Source organism: Penicillium roqueforti (assembly GCF_015533775.1).
Source record: "Penicillium roqueforti strain LCP96 04111 chromosome Unknown scaffold_30, whole genome shotgun sequence".
NCBI lineage: Eukaryota > Fungi > Ascomycota > Eurotiomycetes > Eurotiales > Aspergillaceae > Penicillium > Penicillium roqueforti.
In genome coordinates this window covers 173,857-191,265 of record NW_024067594.1, presented here as the reverse complement: position 1 = coordinate 191,265, position 17,409 = coordinate 173,857, and the positions used below count along the sequence as shown (strand labels likewise).

The 17,409-nt window shown below is 51.1% G+C and overlaps 7 protein-coding genes across 7 annotated transcripts; 5 read left to right on the top strand and 2 right to left on the bottom strand.

The window, feature by feature from the left end:
* Window positions 1-717: 717 nt before the first annotated feature.
* LCP9604111_8232 (uncharacterized protein) lies at window positions 718-1,450 on the top strand (the record flags this gene model as incomplete). The annotated part of the gene is made up of 3 exons (XM_039076353.1): window positions 718-868; window positions 934-1,002; window positions 1,077-1,450. The coding sequence occupies 3 exons, from the start codon at window positions 718-720 to the stop codon at window positions 1,448-1,450; spliced, it is 594 nt and encodes a 197-aa protein (XP_038925811.1).
* Window positions 1,451-2,494: 1,044 nt separating this feature from the next.
* jhd1 ([Histone H3]-lysine-36 demethylase) lies at window positions 2,495-6,757 on the bottom strand (the record flags this gene model as incomplete). Its single annotated transcript, XM_039076352.1, has 2 exons — window positions 2,495-3,367; window positions 3,428-6,757. 2 exons carry the CDS (start codon window positions 6,755-6,757, stop codon window positions 2,495-2,497), a joined length of 4,203 nt encoding a protein of 1,400 aa, XP_038925810.1.
* A 964-nt stretch (window positions 6,758-7,721) lies between these two features.
* Window positions 7,722-8,444, top strand: LCP9604111_8230 (putative pre-mRNA branch site protein p14; the record flags this gene model as incomplete). The annotated part of the gene is made up of 5 exons (XM_039076351.1): window positions 7,722-7,753; window positions 7,898-7,921; window positions 8,032-8,088; window positions 8,147-8,274; window positions 8,344-8,444. 5 exons carry the CDS (start codon window positions 7,722-7,724, stop codon window positions 8,442-8,444), a joined length of 342 nt encoding a protein of 113 aa, XP_038925809.1.
* A 950-nt stretch (window positions 8,445-9,394) lies between these two features.
* Window positions 9,395-10,527, top strand: LCP9604111_8229 (STIMATE family protein; the record flags this gene model as incomplete). Its single annotated transcript, XM_039076349.1, has 2 exons — window positions 9,395-9,820; window positions 9,883-10,527. 2 exons carry the CDS (start codon window positions 9,395-9,397, stop codon window positions 10,525-10,527), a joined length of 1,071 nt encoding a protein of 356 aa, XP_038925808.1.
* A 587-nt stretch (window positions 10,528-11,114) lies between these two features.
* LCP9604111_8228 (WD40 repeat domain-containing protein) lies at window positions 11,115-13,092 on the top strand (the record flags this gene model as incomplete). The annotated part of the gene is made up of 3 exons (XM_039076348.1): window positions 11,115-11,450; window positions 11,520-12,873; window positions 12,941-13,092. The coding sequence occupies 3 exons, from the start codon at window positions 11,115-11,117 to the stop codon at window positions 13,090-13,092; spliced, it is 1,842 nt and encodes a 613-aa protein (XP_038925807.1).
* A 673-nt stretch (window positions 13,093-13,765) lies between these two features.
* On the bottom strand, window positions 13,766-15,810 carry LCP9604111_8227 (uncharacterized protein; the record flags this gene model as incomplete). The annotated part of the gene is made up of 3 exons (XM_039076347.1): window positions 13,766-14,203; window positions 14,259-15,571; window positions 15,795-15,810. The coding sequence occupies 3 exons, from the start codon at window positions 15,808-15,810 to the stop codon at window positions 13,766-13,768; spliced, it is 1,767 nt and encodes a 588-aa protein (XP_038925806.1).
* Window positions 15,811-16,257: 447 nt separating this feature from the next.
* LCP9604111_8226 (TFIIIC subunit 6 family protein) lies at window positions 16,258-17,201 on the top strand (the record flags this gene model as incomplete). The annotated part of the gene is made up of 2 exons (XM_039076346.1): window positions 16,258-16,314; window positions 16,365-17,201. 2 exons carry the CDS (start codon window positions 16,258-16,260, stop codon window positions 17,199-17,201), a joined length of 894 nt encoding a protein of 297 aa, XP_038925805.1.
* Window positions 17,202-17,409: the final 208 nt, after the last annotated feature.

Here is a 17,409-nt window from a genome sequence, read left to right as displayed (position 1 = left end):
GTACCCTTGAGATGATGGATATCCCATGTAACTAGGGCTGTGTCTTAGATTAACAAAGTCAAATCTTGCAAAGAGAACCAATGATGGAGGTCGGTCATCGATGATATTATTCTCTAGTTCGATCGCAGTCAGATTGGCATGCAGGGCCTTGCATTAGGGTTATGCTCCCCGACACGCGGTCCTGTTTGATCCCGGTGTAACCTGTTTCAGCCTTAGTCTATACGAGTGTAAGCATCCCACGTGTGTGGCTTGGACATTAATGTTGTGATCTCGCATATTGGATGTTTCTTTTTTTGAGATATCAGCTGGTTTGTCCAGGATTGTCGATTGTTGCGAGAATCTTGACGCAGAATGCATGCGAGTGGATCGTCGATCTGGTTGTAACAGCCGGGATCTGAATTTCAGCATGGAACGCAGCCTGATGATGGCAAAGGGGGTGTTTCTGGTTTACTGGGATCCTGCGATCGAGTTGCAAATTACGTATCGTCAGCTCATACCGGTTCAAATCACAATAGGAGGCTTGGATCACACTCTTTGAAAATAGAGAGAAGATCAGCGGTTGAGACTATAGAGATCATTGGTTAGTTCCTAGGGTGCTGCCTGCTTCTAATCACATTGTTGTCTCGTTGAATATGCCCTCCTGAATCTGTCCTGTTTTATAAGTTTTGCTTGATCCTGACACCCTTCCAACATATTGTATGACTTGTTCATTGCAAGATGCTATTTCTTTCTATTCTCCCCCTTCTAGCCTTTGGGCTAGTCTGCTTTGCGCATCCACTTGAAAAGCGACAGTCAACCTCAACCGATTCCTTCAAGCTGTATGCCTATGGCACTGGCATTAGCGGACTGCCCGTCTTCTACAGGAATGGTATCTCAGCCCTCCCAGCTCTCAAGAAAAGCAGTATTGACTGATACATATCACCTTGACCACAGGTACTGCCCAAGTTGCAGATGTGTCCAAAGTAGACACAACCACAATGGCCGCAATGACCCCAATCAACTGTAAGAACCCAAGATCTCCACTTGATACCATGTGAGAACCACTGGAATTACATCTAACCACGTACACGTAACAGTCACCGCCGCCACTGACAACACCTGGGTTGCACACCCCATTTCCAGCTCCAGTGCCACGGCGGACTTCACCACCCTCTCTACCGATACCAACATGCTGTGTCTAGACCAAGGCGATACAGCGGACTCCAACCCAGTTGGATTCACTGGTGCATCCGCGGCGGACCAGTCGACCACAACCAAGCTCAGTAATGTGTGGTCCACATATGGGGGCTACGTCCTAGTCACCGTGAGCGGGGCCAACTTCTACGCGAGACAGGCTGACACAGACGGCGTGTACTCTCTGCTTTGGAGTAGCTCGGCTGAGGCGATGACTGATACTATACCGCTTGTGCTGCGGACTACTGAGCCCGCGACGGTATCTGTATTGACTTAGCTGAGCAGGGTTGGGTAGGGGTTTGGTGGAGTTGAGGGGTCTCGTTACATAGCAGCAAGCGGTATGGTGTGTGGTGTTGTAAGGAATCGATCTCGGCTCTGCCTACTCGGGGACTTTGTTGGATACGATGTTATGCAGCTAGTAATGTGCTATTGTGTATCATCTATTTGTGTTGTGTTGGCTGCATTGTGAGGGAGGAAGGGGGTTAGCTAGCGCTTACTATATTATGTATGGCATATAGGCTGCATTCGGTTCCGGAACATGAGAGTCCCGTATTCTGTAAAGTATCCGATATATCAAGTGTACGATCAAGTGTACGGGCGACTAACAAGTACGTAGATCTAATGATAGAGTTAGTTATGAATCGGTGGCATAGTTAGTCGGCTGCACAAATGGAGATATATAACTATCCCGGGATGTGTGGTCAGAGCATGCCAGTCTTGAAATCGAAAAACAATGAGAGCCGAATGAATTGACCTCTACAGACAAGTAAAACTAGCAAACATACCAAAAAACATAGATTCAGGAAATTGCTACATAACCTATAGCTGATATATGCATGAGGGAACGACGCGGATTGTCTCAGACAAACGAGAGGAATACTATACGAGACTTATTGCAGAAAACGCCTCGTTGCTGTGCGCAGCCAAGGGAGAGAGAAAGCCCAACAGAGGATTATCAAGCAAAGTGTTGGTTGTGAAGAGGCCCCGGCATTAAAACAAAGAATCCAGAGGGAATAAAATGGAATAAAGAAAAAACCCTCGGGGGCAAAGTTGAAATCAGACCTAGAAAAGCAAGGTAAGGCAGACTGGCAAATAAAAAGAACCCGATGCAAGCGACATTTGATATCAAAAGCCCAAAAACAAAACTCCCCAGTTCTCCTAGACCCAGAAAACACCAGAAATAAAATGAAAACGTGGTTTAGAAAGAAAAAACACCGGATTCCCATCCCAAACCCTTGGTAAATTGACATCCCGAATAACAAAGAAAAAAAAAAGCAGAACCCATTCTACATCTGCCATCTGTACCAAACCTTCTGCGAGACTAAACCCTTGTTGATCGTTTCCGCAGACCAAATTCTTGTTCCTGGAGCTCTCGTATCAAACGAAGACTTTCTTCGTCTGCATCCTCGTCTCCAGTGATATGCTGAGTATGCCTGTGCTGACGCGGAGAGAGTGACGTAGGGCCTTGACGATGGAAGTGCTTTTCATACATCGGAGAGCTCTTCTTCGCGTGTGAAGAAGAGGGACGTGATGAAGGCTTTCTTGTCGACGCTGGAACAGGAGTGGTCTTGCGGGCCCCGATGGTCGAAGACGTGGCTCGTGCTGCTTGTTTCGGAGCCCGGGCTGTATTTGCATCGGGCGCGAACCGATCGACGTGTCGAGGTTGGCGAGACGAGTGTCGAGAGCTAGAGTTGGGTGTGTGGAGAGCAGTTGACACTTCCCCTTCAACAGACTGCACGGCATCTCCCTCTTGAACCCCATCCATCTCGTCGACCAGCGACGTGGGCGGTGACACCAAAGAGGTGTTTGGCTTGGATGAAGACACAGACATAGAATTTAAGTCCTTTGCTTCCACAGGCTCGGCCTGGAAAGCAGGTGGTGATGCGTATAAAGCTTGATTTTGAGGTGCCTCGGCCGCCTTAGGCAGATGCTTATCAATTTGATTGAAAGGCTCGTGGTCATAGGTATCCATCAGGTCGCCTTGCACCATCATTTCGTCTCCATCATGATCAAAGAATACTGCAGGCTGTGTCATGGGCGATGTGCTCTCCTGCTTCGCCTTTTTGGCTGAGGCGGGCATGTCACCCTCTTCAGCAGGGCGTGCTCGTTTGGCGGAAGCATTCGCACGAGGTTTAGAACGCTCTTGGGCCTTGATCGGATCTATCCGACCGTACTCATCGTGGATGCAACGGCGCTAGTATTGGGTTAGTAAAAGATAAAAGGAGTAAAAGAAGTATCAAGGGGTACGACAAACCTTGCTCTTCCGACAATCATCGCACGCCTTGCTGCGTCCCTTTTTCCCTCCGTTGGTTCCGTCGGGGCTCACATCAATGAGACGATTGGCGGCTATCGTGGAGTTGCCCATGACCGCGGATTGGAATCTGGCCGAGCTCTCGAATCGTTCCAGGTCAACAAGATGCCCATTGTTCTGAAACTCCGTTTGTGACGCAATCGCTGCCAAAGAATTCAAAGCAGATACAGCATCCTGGGCCAATGACGATGGCGTGCTCACTCCAGAGCCGGCTGTGAATGTATTGGTTGCGACTTGCCCGTTGAGCACCAGATCACCGGGTTCATCTTTGTGTCGGCATCGAATGCGTCGCTTGCGACAGGCGTCACATACAACTCGCTTGGGACCAAGACCTGAGGCTCGTTGTACGGCTCGGGGCTTGGGTGTAGCAATATCTTTAATGCTCGTTTCCAAAACAACACTGAATGGCGCCGGCGTTGCACTTCCATCAGACTGCGCATAAGCAAGGCTGCTGGCTGGGGGATTGGGAGTTGCAGGGGCCTCTTCTGAAGGCCACTGGACAGCTTGTCTTTCGGCATATGTGCGTTGGTTATCGACATTGCGTTCGGATCGGCGGCTGGGTCGTCCTGCGGGCTTCTTGTCTGCAATAGAAACCTTGGGATTGCTTTCGATGACGCCGGGTCGAGTCCAGAGGGGTGCCTTTTCGTTACCACGTTTCCAGGCGACCCAAATTCCGAATTTTCTGATCATATCCACGGGATCTCCCGTACCTTTGGGGATAGAGCGTTTGACCGCGTTTCGAATGTCCACGGAGAGGACTCCATCGACAGTATAGCCACCCGCAATGAGTGCAGTCCGAAGCAAATACTTAGTTAACTCAAGTAAGCCCTCCAGTTCCGCCTGTGAGTAAAAACGTGCATTGTGATGGGGAGAACCTGGAGGTTCCTGGTTGGCGCGTTCGCCAAACTCGTAATAAATTGGGTATTGACGGTGGAACCGATAGTTCTCATCCTGCATGAATGCTTCCATCACATTCTGCGGGACGGGGTCATCCTCCAGGTATTTTTGAGCCGTATACCACTGGATCTTTTGGAAGAAAGGGTAACGGAACTTCTTGGGAACTTTGGTCTCTTTCTCGATGTTGAGAATCTTGATTTGCATCCCGTAGTTCAACTTGGTCAAGAAGTTGCCGCCAATAACCAAACTGTTTTCCGGGGTCCAGACTGCGTGAATCCAACCGGACGGGATCAACATGGTGTCTCCCTCGGAGAGATCCACACGGTAGCACTCCTTGGTCTGGTTTCCAAGGAAAATCGAGTCCTGGGCAGGAGAGTTGCACCACTCCTCGTACTTCTTGAGGTGTTTGTCTTTGGGAGGAATAAAGAAGAAAGTCTTCTTGCCCTTCAGGATATGGTAGTACACTGAAGATCCCCCAAAGTCGATGTGAAAGTCGGTATAGCAATCGGCAACAGACATCAGGCAGTAGAACTGAACTTTGGGATATTCGCCAATTGCCTTCAGTTCCTCTGGCCACACGGCATCTTGCAGATCCAAGTCACGCACAACCTTCGGTCGCCGGATAAGTCTGCCAAGTTTGCTCTGCGATACCTCCAGACTGATAACATTCCTGACAGGCTTGTCCGACTCATTACTTTCGTAATAATCGGCCCATTTCTGCATGTTCCACCTCTTGTCCTCTCCTTGCTGAGACTTGACATCGATCACTTCAACCCTTTCTTCGGGTCCGTAAAGCTCTGCCACAGCACGGACAGTGAGACCCTTCGGAATGACCATACCTAAGAGGTCTTGACCACAATCGACTGTTTCTTCAATATGACTCGCTTGTTCTGGGTGGTTCTCGAGAAGATCATCAAACATCTCTTGAGAACAAGCCTCTTGTACCAAAGACTCGAACTCTGGATTCTCCGAGGAAATAGGTTCGGAAGAGTTCCAGCAGGCAGGTATCACAATAGGCTCCGTCCACCCGTTACCTCGCTCGAAGTATTCCGCTGTGACCAGCTCAGGTTTCATTCGGGGAAAATTCTCAGGTTGAAATCGGATCTTTCCTTGCCGAATAGGCTCGAGATAGTGATGTTCCAACGAGTCAGTAGCAGCTTTGACTAGACCTTGATTCAGGCCTGCGTAGTCAATAGCTGTCCGGGCCCGCGAGGACTTGCGCACAAAAGTTGTTTGGCCATGAACTGATCGACAATGCCGACAAATAAACTTGTCGACTGTGCGAACCTCACGATCATTCTTGAAGCCGGCGCAAACGATGTGGAACCAGTGTTTGCATCCATCGCAACTGATCCACGTGTCTTCGTCCTGTTCCTCGGTCTCAACTGGGATGCGCACTAGATGACATGCCCCACATCTTGCTTGACTGGTATCACCCTCTTCCTCTTCCACTTTTGGTGGAATGGATAGGGTCTTCGGCGGGAATTGAGGTTCTTGAAGATCGGCCGGAGGATGGATCCCATAAGGAGTAGGGTGAGGCGTATCGATTGGGGAATGCCAGGCTTTGCCCTCCTGTTCATCCTCCCAGACAATTGGCGGAAAATTGCCAGAGCTAGTGGTTGGGCGAATTCCACGGATCGCAGGACGGGATATGAAGGCTGACCCGTCAGACCGAGAGCGCATGCGGGCATGAGGAATATCCTCAGAATTGTGATCCATCTTGGAATTGCTCTGGTCCACATGTCCAACAGCAGCAAACCCAACTCGAGATTGACGAATTGCGTCGCCTGTGTAGTGGTGGTAGGTCTCGTCGATGCTGACTCGTTTAGTGTGGTTGCCGGGGCGGAAATTAGTAGGCCGCGCGAGATTGAGTAAGAGCTCTGCATCGGTTGTCATGCTTTCCACTCCAGCTGAATGTGGGTTTTCTGCCAGCATCCCTAGCTGCGGGTGATAGGGCGACGGATTCCTCACCGACCGTGCCCGCTTCGCCGGTCGTTCAGACTCTGCGGGGTCGGGTGGAAATAAGGGAATCGCCGACTGAAGGGTTGGGGAAGGCGGGTTGGGAGGGAGTGATGTGAAGGTAGGACTCGTCGCGAGGGCGATCGTCGCAAGTGTGTCGATAGTCGAGCTTGAGCGGCCATGGCCTGACCGCTGGTGTGAAACACCTTCTGCGGCGACATGTCGATCGTGATTAGAAGAAAGCTGATCGCGATCAAGACTGGCAGCTCGAGCAGGGCCGCGGCTGCCCCAAGAGGAGTGAAAATCGGTCGTTGTGGATGGAGTGATAGGCTCGACAGCGCGTAAAGGAGGGGACGGAGTACGGTATTGCGGCGGGCGGCCGCCGATGGGATTCGCGAATGATGCCGCGCTCATCATTTTCGCAACCCGGTGAGAGTGTAGATTAAAGAAATTTAAAGATGAAGGGAGTGGTGAAAAGATGCGCTGCGGTAGGTGGGTGCAAAGCGGGGATACTGGACCACACGGGCTAGCGAGAGGCCGGCGCAGGCGAATGGAATGTCATTCCTGGCAGGAAAGCATGCGCAAAACGGACCGCAAGTATATGATTGATGTTTGATGAATGATTGAGGGAGAATCAGGTGGTCGACGGTGGTCGCGGAGCGTTGAGGGGGTTCGAATCGAGCGGCGGGAGGACAAAGGCGCCGAGAGTCGCGCCGCAACCTGCGGGCAGGTAGGGAAGGGAGTCGAATGAGGTCCAGTGGCCAGGAATCGTTTCCTGCCAACCGGATGGGAAGTTATAATTATGCGAATGGATGAAGCGCCGAGAGCGAGAGAGAAGCGGATGAGCGCGAGGTGTTGAGGCAAAGGAGGAAGCGGGAGTCGAGCAGTACTTGGAGGTATGTATACGGTACAGCTGCGGTCTCCTACATTACGTTGTCTCCTGCCATCACATTTACTAGAAAAGATTGATCTTGCATATATATAATATCAAGATCAAGAAACGCTCATTACAACATGCGATTGTGTCTACTTGGTTGATTCCCCCCGTTGCTCCTTTCTCTGTAGTCCAAATGAAGTTGGCGACGCCGAGAGCGTCCGTCTTGATAATACAGTTTCATACCATCACGATACCGTCACGTGGTAAGTATGGGTAGATCACCGCACTCATTGCGGTCACATGACCCGGTCACATACGGTTCAAGAACCAACTGCCACTAGACCAGGATAAGTAAGCGCACCGCCAAGCCAAACCTCGTGGTTGTCCTTGCGACTTGCTCGGATCTTCTGTCTCTTCGCTATTCCAACACTGCAACTGATACCTTGCGTATCTTCTTGTCAACACTTTCATTCGACATCTTCTAGGACTTTCTCGTCTCTGAGAATGAGCCGAAAGCTCGCCCCCGAAGCCAATCGGTACGTGAGAATTACTTTTTCCATGCCCCTCCCGGATTCTCAGCACAAGTGCCATTTCGCCATCAACAGCTTGATCGTTGGGTCGAGCAGATCCCTGACATTTGGAAGTGACTCGCGCTAACCTCTTTTTTCTCTTTTTTACAGGATTCTCTTCGTCAAGAACCTCAAGTATGTACCTGATCATTCCGCTGCTTGGCTCCGGCTCGATTCTCCGGCAGATCAGCCGTGCAGCTCCCCATTTACAATCGCGATCAGATCGCTGACATCTTTCTCAAAAGCTACAACGTAACGGCAGAGCAACTTTTCGACCTGTTTGGCAAATTTGGTCCCATTCGGTAATGTCACCCATGGTCGCGTGCGTTTGAACCCGATCTAATACCATTTCATCTACAGTCAAATTCGCCAGGGTATCGCCAATAACTCCAAGGGAACCGCATTTGTTGTCTACGAAGACGTCCATGACGCAAAGCAGGCATGCGATAAACTAAATGGCTTCAATTTCCAAAACAGATATTTGGTCGGTACGTGTTGCATATGGATCTAATGAGCGTCCAGAATTATTGGAAGATGACTAACTTTGGATGTTATAGTCCTCTATCACCAGCCAGAGAAGATGGTGCGGACGAAAGAGGATATTACGGAAAGACAAGAGAACTTAGAGAGGCTGAAACAACAACATGGGATAGAATGATGTGACGAATTCTTTTTCTCTTCCCTCTGCAAGCATTTAGCTGCGCGTGGTATTGCCATGCCTTTACTATTCAATCGCGGCTTGGTTGAGGGGTTTCCGGCGTTTTTATTCCCTGGGTTTTTTTCTTCTTCTTTCAGAGGGTTTGATGGTGGGCGAGGCTGGTTCTGGTCGTCATATATTGACCCAGATATGATCGTGCGAACAGCACGCCGGCGAGATCTGATTTCTTCTTATGTTTATTCTATTCAACCATTACTACTATTACCCCCTTTGTCAATTCGACCCTCCAATTTGCTCCACCATTGTCTATGCTATGGCTAGATGCTAGGTGAAAGGGTTTTTTGCGAATGCTATATTACTGGAAGTGATGAATTATACGAGTGTAGAGCTGTTTTCGAGCTTCGTTGGATCTCAGAATGTCAAGCTAAGGGTCTGTCTACCTAAGGGTGCCACATCACTGCTCAGTACCCACTATTCTGCAGGGGTATTTGAAGCTTGGCATCGACTTAAGACATATACAAACCATACCAAGATCAAGATCAAAGCAGATAGCGAAATAAAGAGATGCCAAGACCAAAGACCCTTAAAATAGCCGTATTGCCATGCAGACCCTGAAAGGGAAGTGCTATCTTGTCGATCCCGCGGGGACCCTGACACCGCCTAGGGGCAGTCTCACTTGACCCTGATCCTTTTTGTTCTTTTCCAGAACCTCTTTTTTTCTACACTCCTCACAAAGAACTGGTTTTTATAAGTTCAGGCTTATTTCTACTCATCCGCTGACCCGATTTATTGCCACTCATTTCGATGTCACGCATATGACGTCCGGCTATCTCCGCCTCTGACAAACCTTCCAAGGTTACTAAGTGCTTCCTACGATCTGGTTTCCAGCATATGTCGCGTTCCATCTGAAATTTCTCACTGTTCTTCTGGTTTTCCCAGACTGAAAAAGGATGGACGGTACGACCGGCTCGTTGGCTTCGATAGCTACAACCACGCTTATTGCTGCTAGCTCCCTAGCCATTCCAACACCCTCGGGTGCACACACACTATATTATGATGCAACGAATTCTTCAAGCCCAGGCCAGGATCCTAATGGCGAAGGAGGAGAATGCAAGCTACTTGGTCCCTTCTCTGTGTTTGTTCAGATTGCTCTTGGCAGCCTCGCATTATTATCTCTAGTCTATAAGAGATGGAGAGAACGACCGCAGCGCCCGGTGAAGATATGGGCCTTTGACGTCTCAAAGCAAGTCTTCGGATCGGTGATGCTTCACATGTTAAACCTGGTCATGTCGTTGTTTTCGGCAGGCCAACTGGAGATTCGAAGCTCATACAAGCCGAACCCATGCTCATTTTACTTACTGAACCTGGGAATCGACGTGCGTTCCTTCTGATCTTGTTTTGACTTCTTTTGAGGAGCTGCTGGCTAACTGATAGACAGACTACACTCGGTATCCCCATTCTGATCCTCCTTCTCCACGTTCTCAATCGCTTGGCATCCTACACACCTCTTGCAAACCCCCCAGAATCTATAGAGTCAGGAAATTATGGCCAGCCTCCACGCATAACATGGTGGCTCAAACAGGCCATCGTTTACTTCATGGGATTACTCGGCATGAAGATATGCGTGTTCTTCCTCATCGAGCTCTTGCCTTTCATCGTCACTATCGGCGACTGGGCTCTAAGGTGGACAGAAGGCCACGCTGCTGTCCAGATCTTCTTCGTCATGCTGCTTTTCCCAGTCATCATGAACGCCATACAGTATTATATCATCGATATATTCATCAAGAAACCAGTGTCACAATACGTGGTGGATGACACAGTTGGAGATTTTACCATAGATGATGATGCTCATCGCCGGGAGGCTCTTCTTGCTGGCCAGGATGAGTCGGATTCAGCTGATTCGGATGATGAAGAAGCTGGGAAATCTCCGAGAACAACCTCGCAGCCGAAGGCTACTGCAGACGCTCTCCAGGGAGAACGTTTACTTCCCGAGGATGACAATCCTGTTCCTCCATATGAACCTCCGAGCTCGAGTGGCAGTGGCGAGGAACGTTACCTGAAAGCTAGTTCAACACAGCACTGAATGTTGCTTTGCGTTCTTGCTTTGGAAGTTTCATATTTGCTTTGTTTTGGTGTTCATGGTTATCTTTAACGTGTATACGATTACTTCGTTCTTGCATATTAGTATGATTTTTCTCATTTTCCTGCTATCTAATGTGCATATATCTAGGTTGTGCCTAGGTGTACTTGGATAACATGGAACTGTTACTCGTATTCCTCGTTATAGTCAGAATCAACCTATCCAGAGCGACATTGAACTACATGGAATATCTCTTATTCTATCTACTTGCCTATCTTCCCCCTTCTATGTTAGCCTTTTTACTCTCATCAAGTTCATTTAACTAGAGGACTCAAGGATGTCAAATGAGTCTATAGCTGTGCATGGCCTCGGATTCTGGTTTGTTGCCGCAAAATTAAGGCAACAGTATATGCCGCCTTCCACACCGCTTTGATCTGCCCATTCTGGAAAAATCAAAGAAGAAAAATATTCAAGCTCCGCCTGAGGAAGATTTGCAGCCTACAATTGCATTATTGCATTCGAGTATAAATTCGGTGACCGAGTCTGCAAGAAGTTGTGCTTGATTGGCAGATATCCTCACACCAATTACCATGCCTAACGTAGGGCTAAAAGGAAAGTCCAAGCGGACGACCACCGGGTCTCCGTTCGAGAACACTACGGCCAATATCCGCCCGGAGGACTCAGATGTCGAGATGGGCGACGAAACGAGCTCAGATGAGGACGATGTGCCCGAGAAAGATGAGGCAGAGAAGAAGCTAGAGCGTCTGCTTTTTGGCGACGATGAGGGGTTCATGGGCGCATTGAAGAGCCAGCAGGACCGCGAGGCCGGTATGGCTCTCACACTGCACAGTGATGATGAGAGCGATGCTAGCGAAGACGGGGAGGAAGGCGAGGGCCGGGATTTGGCTGCTCTGGCCGACTCAGACGTATGCGACTCCACCCCAATGCGTTCGCAGATCGAGGGCTTTTGATCTAACAATTCTGCTTTCATCTAGCTTTTCTTCCTTGACTCCGGTGCACCCCCTACCACAGATTTCATCGGATCACCGGAAACCCCGTCGGACGCCGAGGACGACGAAGAAGAGGACGAACCCGCGGTCTGGTACGACAGCGATGACGAGCGCCTCGCCGTGTCGCTAGCAAGCCAAGCCAGGCTGCGCAAACTGCGCAACACCGAAGCCGAAGATGTAGTCAACGGCAAGGAATACGCCCGACGACTGCGAAGACAGTTCACACGCCTGCATCCTACACCAGAGTGGGCGACGCCGGAGCTCAAGCGCCGCAAGACGGACTCGGACGCAGACAGCGAGGAGGAAATCAACTCGGACGACGAGAACGAGAACCTCTCTGTGCAGCCTCTAGCCAAGCTCCTCCAAAACGCCTCCGACCTGACGCGCATAGAAGACAATGCGCGCGGCGGAAAGCGCAAGCTGCGCCAGGAAGTCATCGACATCCAGAGACTAAAGGACATCGGCAAATCCCAACCCTCCTCCGTCGACTCCCTGTCCTTCCACCCGCACTACCCACTCCTGCTCTCCTCCGGACCAGCCTCCACCCTCTTCCTGCACCACATTTCTCCCTCCGCACCCGCGCCCAACCCCCTCCTCACCTCCCTCCACATCAAGCACACACCCATCCACACGTCCGCCTTCGCCGCACCCACAGGCAACAAAATCTTCGCCTCCGGCCGCCGGCGCTATTTCCACATCTGGGACCTGGACACGGGCAAAGTCGACAAAGTCAACGGCTCCTCCGACCGCAAGGAAGAGCAAAAGTCCATGGAGCGCTTCAAGCTCTCCCCGTGTGGCCGCTTCGTCGGCCTAGTCGGCACAGCCCGCAAGGGCGGCGGTCTGATCAACGTGCTAGACGCCAACACCGCGCAGTGGATCGCCCAGGTGCGCGTCGACGGCCGCGGCGGCGTCGCAGACTTCGCCTGGTGGTCCGACGGCGAGGGCATGACCGTCGTGTCGAAGAACGGTGAGGTCTCTGAGTGGGACGGACGTGTCGGCCGTGTCGTGGCGCGCTGGGTCGATGCCGGTGCAGTCGGCACGACGGTTCTCAGCCTTGGTGGTCGCTCGGGCCGGACGCAGCTGGGTGGTGATCGGTGGGTGGCGATTGGTTCTTCGAGCGGTATTGTCAACGTGTATGATCGTCGCGAATGGGCGGCTGCGTATGCGAAGGCTTCGGCTGCTGAGAAGGATTCCACCGCTCAGGCTGGTATCCCGCGTAACCCTGACCCGGTGCGTGTGCTTGATCAGCTCACTACACCCATTAGCCATTTGGTGTTTGCGCCTGATGGGCAGATGATGGTTATGGCGAGTCGGTGGAAGCGTGATGCTTTGCGTCTTGGTATGTTTTCTGGCTCTGCTTGTGGGTTGTGTTTTGTGTGTTCTTGCTAACCTTGTTTCTTTTATAGTTCACCTTCCTACCTGCACGGTATACCGTAACTGGCCTACTTCCAATACGCCATTGGGTCGCATTTCCTCGGTGGCTATTTCACCGAACTCGGAGCAGTTGGCTGTTGGTAATGAGCAAGGTGGCATTCGGCTTTGGGAGATTCGGGGATAGAGGGCCCGTCTGAATAAAATATTTATGTTTTCTTGTCATATATTTACTACCCCGATAGTGGCACATGCTTTTCGTTTTGTTGTATAGTCGCCGGTAAATCGACGTGGTCTCCGGGTATAAAGTTAGGGCTAAGTCCATGACCTAAATCCAAGGCATCCATCCAATGACTGATTCTACTTCTGTTCACGGGCGCATGATTAAAAGGAAGCTAAGGTAATACCTCAGGGTTTGACAAAGTATGCGCGCAATATTACTTTCGTAGTAGACCATTCATTTTTTAAAGTCATAGCTGTCTAGCGAGAAACAAAAACGCAGAACGCCCAGTATCCAAAGAGTAGAGTAGGAATTAAGCCATTATACACGCCATAGCACATGCAAGCCGTGTCAAATTAAATGAAGGGTCATGGTCTCATTCGTGCGAATGAGGGAGGGATCTATACTGTTGGCCTTGGACAAGGATTTTCAGTAACAAAAGGGTATCTGGGGGAAACATTCAAGGGAAAAAAAGAGGAAGGAAAAAAGTAAATAGTTAGCAAGACATCCCCGGGGTGCTTGGCTAAATTTAGGCTGGGTATAAATTGGATCTTTCGAAGATTCCGACGGGGAAAGAGGGGGCATGGGCAGATAATTCGTAACCGTGATCGATGAGGGCTTGAATGGATGCCACGAAAGGCTACTCTCCCGGTCTGCTTGCGCCCCACCGCTTGGGTCGCTTGCCTTGCTCGACATAGTTCTTGACGACACAGGGGGAACGATCGGGTCCTTGACACACCTTGTGACGGTTGAGGTGTTTGAACTTCGGGCCAATAGGTCCGTTCACGAAATGGTATTGGCCTGCAAATCGATACTGACGGGGATCACTTAGTGGGTAGAACTTGTCACCCCAGTGGCCCCTGTAATGGAACCATTCCGTTGGCGCAGAGGGGGTGAATGTGGACGCCCGCAAATGTTCGTTGTCAAAGTCATATGTGTAGGCTTGCGAGTTGAGGAGAGGATCCCATAGTGGACCGCGATCAGTTACATCGTGCAGCATTCCCCAGGGAAGAAGGTAATCGTGCACTCCGGCCGTGGCATACATGGCATGACTGCCCTCGGCAGAGTAGATGACGGGCTGGCAAGGTATATTAGTAAGGTTATCCTTGCCGCTTGTGTAATTGGGAACTCACTCGTTGTCCGATCTTCTCAACGGCTTCGTAGCTATAAGCCTCTCCGCCCTGGTGGGCGCTGAAGAAGAGCGCTTTCGGGTTGCCATTGTGGAATCGCACCAGACAATGCTCCCAGTCGCCAACGTGATTGCCAAACCGGACGTTGGCGACAGTGTTACCGAGGTTGAAGCTATAAAAGTAGAACCAGAACGCATCGACAATTCCGTTGCCCTTGTCCATCACCACCAGGATTGCAGGGGCATCGCTTCGACCACCGGCAGCATCCTGGTGGATCTCCTCTCCACCGTAACGTCGTCGGATCTCTTCTCTGAGTATTTCCTGAGCTTCAGAATGTTCGTCGGCGTCCGATTCGGCAGCTTCTTGTTGCAATTGGTAATAATCATACCACTTGGCGCGATCTTCCTCCGTGTCGCCAGGGATATCACCGTCGACTCGACCATCCCAATCAGCCCAGGATTCTTCTTTATCGTCCCCATCTGCTTGCGGGATATTCTTATCGCCTTCCAGCCAGTGTGGACGCGTCTGCGCATCGTCATTGCTCGTCAAAAAAACGTGCCGTGGGCCCCACTGGTTCAACTCATCCAGATCGGCCAGCGTCGGATGGTCCCATTGGGCTTGAATCGGGGTGTAATTCAGGGTCGGAGTGGTGTGGTACAAGTGCTCTGCGATATCCCCCGGCCAGAATTGCTCACCGGAATAAAGGTGAACGAGTGGGGCATAGTGGAAAACGTAGTCCGGGATCTGCCGCCGAGCCCGCTCCTCGGCATCCCACTCGGAGTCACTAGCGCCGCTAAGCCAGAAAGACCGCCATGGTGCCTCTGGCTCGGCATCTTGCGCTTTCACCCACTGCGCCGGATCGCGATGTCCAAATGCGCCGTGAACGGTTTGTATATGGGCGGCGCCGCAGACGCCCAGCCACCGGCAGGATTTGCGGTCGAACCACGAGCGCGAGCTCGCAATCCAGCTCCGCTCCTCCTCGTCCTCGGTAGACCAGACAAAAGCGCCCGGCCGGAGGATGTGTATTAAGCTGTTGATAGACACATACGCTATCAGAGTCGAGAGCACGCCAATGGTTGCCTTGGCCTTCCGGGTCATCTGCTGGAGCGAGTCGACATAGACTGTCAAAGTAGAAGAACTATGTGGGGTATGTTCATAGACTGCGAGTTCGGGAATTCCAGTCGAGGCTAGCGGTTCAATGCAGTGGGATTCAAGTGATAGGGCTGCAGCGGGTGGGCATTCCCCAGGGACTATAGTGGGACGAGAGATAACAAAAGTTGAGACAAGGAGGGCGCACAACAGGGCCGTGGGGATACCTATATAAAAACACACGGTCCCTTTGTTAGCGAGCCCGAGAATTTCCCGACTAAGAAGACAAGAAGGTAAAGGAAGAAAAATGGCATAGGATGATCCAATATCGCGAGCTAGTCAGACCGGGAACCTGCGGAAATGGGTCGAAATCATAGCCAAGCCGGATGCCATATACCGAGTACATGAGCTTATCCGTCGAAAGCCGGAGCGGAAGGGACGGGAACTTACGAAGAAATGATCCCATTGCTCCCAAGCGTGCAGAGTGGAAAACGTGGAAGTTGTTTAAGTTGATTAAAAGGCGTTGCGGTGAGATGTGGGCTTTTTCATAAGGCTGAAGCCAAAGGTCTGGGCACAACTCTCCTCCCAGATAAGACTGTATAATGATCCTGGATACACAGCCCTAATGTGACCCTTCATAATGCATTGTGCTCGAGAATAAAATGACTCAATTGTCCACGAAATCCCCTCCATCTGAAACATGAAAACATAAAAATATGCGCATGTTCAGGCCGTTTTCGCCACCAGGTCCCATAATATTCTGTTGATTTCGTCCCAATCGGGCAGGAGGGGGAAAACCTTGGAGGGTTCACCGCTTGCAGAAAAAGCTGACTCAGATTCTATCTTATCTCCACTTGACAGACCACCGGGCGCATCCAGACCTTCCAATTCGTCATTGATTTGTCGATATACAATGGTGGACTCCGAATCCGATGGAGAATACGAGTATGAATATGGCACGGAGACGGAAGTGAGAATCATGAGCCCGGTCTGCTCTCAATGGTACTAATCATTTGACAGAGCTTTTATCTCAACCTAGACCTGACCGCCCACCATGGTCCAGTGCGCCCTCCACGCCGTCGCGCAAAGGATACAGGGTCCCTGGAGGATAGCCAAAACCCTGCAGAGGACATGAGCCAAGCCTTTCCGAGCGAAGCTTATCATCCGATCGAGAGCGCCGAGACAGGCAGTCTCCCGAACGAGCGGATCCAAATTCTCGACCTCCACACGAGCAACCCGATCATTTCATACTACAATCAAATGTTCAGTTGCTCCTGGGCTGATCAAATCGGCACTGAGCTAGTTTTTGTCCGTCCGGGCACGGAGACAGACAACCACTTCCCTCAACCGCTACACCGTGGAGCCAACTACGAGCTTGTAGCCGCCAACAGCGTGAAGATCCTTGGCCGGAAGGCACAGCTCGTCCCCAGTGCTGGGCCAGGACCAGTTCAAGGCTCTACTGAGGGGCCCTCAAGCACAGGACCTACCGCGGAGTCCGCGTCTTCTCAGGGCGCTGAACCCCTCGGCGTCCCCCGTCGCCCCGCAGCGCCATCTCACCAGGCGCAGTTTCTCCACAGGTTGCAGCAGATCAAAACTGCCAAGGGAGAAACCGATACCGTTCGCACGGTCATGAGTACACGTCGGAATGTGAATATGACGGATAGACAGCAAGGGTGGGCCCGGACCGAGGCGCAACTTGCCGAAATCGAGCGGCTCAACGAACGGGCTTTGAGAGGAGACTTGGAGGCCAAGGCGACTCTCGAGCTGCTGATTCAAGAGCTCAATCCTGACGAGGTCGAGGCAGAGTCTGAGTCCGACTCGGACTTGACGTCTGACAGCGATGAGCTTACTTCATGAATTGCAAATCGACAATGTGCTGATATTGGGTCTAGCTGTGTCTGTGAATCATCCGGAGCCTGAACAGCTACCTGATGTCGGTATCTCAGTGGACCTACGTTGTAGTACATAGCCGAATTGTCCCGCCGGAAACCGCGGAATAGCGCCAGCGAGGAGATATTGATCTCCTCGCGGGAAGCAAAAACCCTACTCCCGTGATGGAGACACA